The 1,939-nt window shown below is 26.9% G+C and overlaps 2 protein-coding genes across 2 annotated transcripts, besides 1 other annotated feature; both read left to right on the forward strand.

Moving 5' to 3' along the window:
- Positions 1 to 254: 254 nt before the first annotated feature.
- Positions 255 to 1,094, forward strand: EDI_093790 (uncharacterized protein; the record flags this gene model as incomplete). Its single annotated transcript, XM_001736282.1, has 2 exons — positions 255 to 683; positions 735 to 1,094. The coding sequence occupies 2 exons, from the start codon at positions 255 to 257 to the stop codon at positions 1,092 to 1,094; spliced, it is 789 nt and encodes a 262-aa protein (XP_001736334.1).
- Positions 1,071 to 1,186: a sequence feature (AT_rich).
- Positions 1,187 to 1,310: 124 nt separating this feature from the next.
- On the forward strand, positions 1,311 to 1,925 carry EDI_093800 (uncharacterized protein; the record flags this gene model as incomplete). The annotated part of the gene is made up of 1 exon (XM_001736283.1): positions 1,311 to 1,925. The coding sequence occupies one exon, from the start codon at positions 1,311 to 1,313 to the stop codon at positions 1,923 to 1,925; it is 615 nt and encodes a 204-aa protein (XP_001736335.1).
- Between the last annotated feature and the right edge of the window lie 14 nt (positions 1,926 to 1,939).

Raw genomic sequence — 1,939 nt, forward strand, 5'->3', positions numbered from 1 at the left:
CAAAAAGAATGGTCATTTATTTTATAAATAAATGTAACTTCCAAGAAGTGAACAAAAATAATGACAAGTTAATAAAATCAATAAAAATCTTTATAAGAATAATATTTTCTAAAATCCAAATCAAAAAGATGAGATAAGTCTTTTTGAGAATGAAACGACAATCTTAATTTTGCTAATTTATAACCAACTAACTATTTCTATTAGAATCACTTAGTTTAAGTAGTTTAGTTTGTAAAGAGTTCCTCCAAAAAAAGATGAAATTATCAAAAACGATTAGCATTTATTTAGTTGCTTTTGTAGTATTATTGATTGTTACATTAATTATTGTTTCTTTGTCTGTACTTTTTCAGTCACGATGGCTTATGTATTTTCTTGAAGTTAGAAACCCAGCTGCATTATTTTATTTTGATCGAAATTGTAAAACAAAAGCAGTAGCTTTAACTTTTGATGATTCTCCGTCAGGAGGCATAAAATATCTTCTTAGAATTCTTAAAAGAAATAACGCAACTGCAACTTTCTTTATGTTAGGAAATAAACTTCAAATGTTAAATGGGTCATATCGTTTTTATCCAAAACTTCGAGAAGATATTTTAAATAATGGTAACGATGTTGGGAATCATATGTTTAACAGATTTGCAGCATATAAAATGACTATGGAAGATTTTGAAGAACAAGTAAAAAAAGTTTGATCAATAATCAATTTATATTCAAATTTAGATATTAACAATTATTAGACTGATGCTTTATTACAATTGGGTTATCTTCAAAATAATAAATATAATTGGTTTAGACCTGCATCATTCTTTCCTTTAGGATATATGTACGAAATACTTGATAAATATAATTATACTATGACTCTTGGTACTGTTCATTCTTTTGATTTTCAAATTAGAAACACTCAATACAATCTTTTTAGCTTATTAGGTAGAATCAAATCAGGTGATATAATTATTTGTCATGACACACTTGAGACTACTGAGTATGTTGAAAAAATGATTATATATCTTAAGCATCAAGGTTATAAGGTCCTTTCTCTAAGTGAGATGTCAAGAGAATGTCCGAGTTCACTCTTAAAAAAAAATAATGTTTTTTAAAACAAATTATTATATTTTATTTTCATTCAAAAAGACTTAAAGAAATAATGAATAGAAAAAAAATAATATATTAAATAGTATATATATTAAAAGAAAGGAAAAGAACATTCTAAAGAGAGAAAGGAAGAAAAAAAGCTGTTTAAGGATTAGTAATTTTAAAAGAAATATGAAAAGAAAAAAGGAACTTAGATATGAACTTAAATAGAATAAATCTCTATGGCAGCTAAAGCACACTACGATCATCTCTTTAAAATCTTAATTATTGGTGAATCAGGAGTTGGTAAAACTGCTATTATGCAAAGACTTTGTGAAGATACATATGATAATGTATATATTTCTACTGTTGGTGTCGATTTTAAACCTAAAATATTAAATATTAGAAATAAAACTGTTAAAATGCAAATTTGGGACACTGCTGGACAAGAAAGATTTAGAAACATTACAGCAAGTTATTATCGTAATGCACAAGGTGTTATTATTGTATATGACGTCAATGATATTGGAACATTAGAAAAAGTTGATAGCTGGTTCAATGAAGTTAAGGAACGAACTGGTGCTAATCCTCCAGTTGTTTTCCTTGTTGGAAATAAATCAGATTCTCCAAACCCAACTGTAAGTAAAGAAATGGTTAAAAACGTTGTAAACAAATTAGGTGGTATTCCTGAATATAATTGTTCTGCTAAAGAAGGGACTGGAGTAAATGAAATATTTAATGCTTTAGCTGAAGCTATGATGGATAAATCAAATCAAGGAAGTAATGGATCATCAAAACCAAATGAACTTACAAATCTGACTGATAAACCAAAGGACAATGGAAAAGGATGTTGCTAAATTGAAATCAACTT

The sequence above is a fragment of the Entamoeba dispar genome, genomic scaffold (genome assembly GCF_000209125.1).
Source record: "Entamoeba dispar SAW760 scf_1105229459701 genomic scaffold, whole genome shotgun sequence".
Classification (NCBI taxonomy): Eukaryota; Evosea; order Mastigamoebida; family Endamoebidae; genus Entamoeba; species Entamoeba dispar.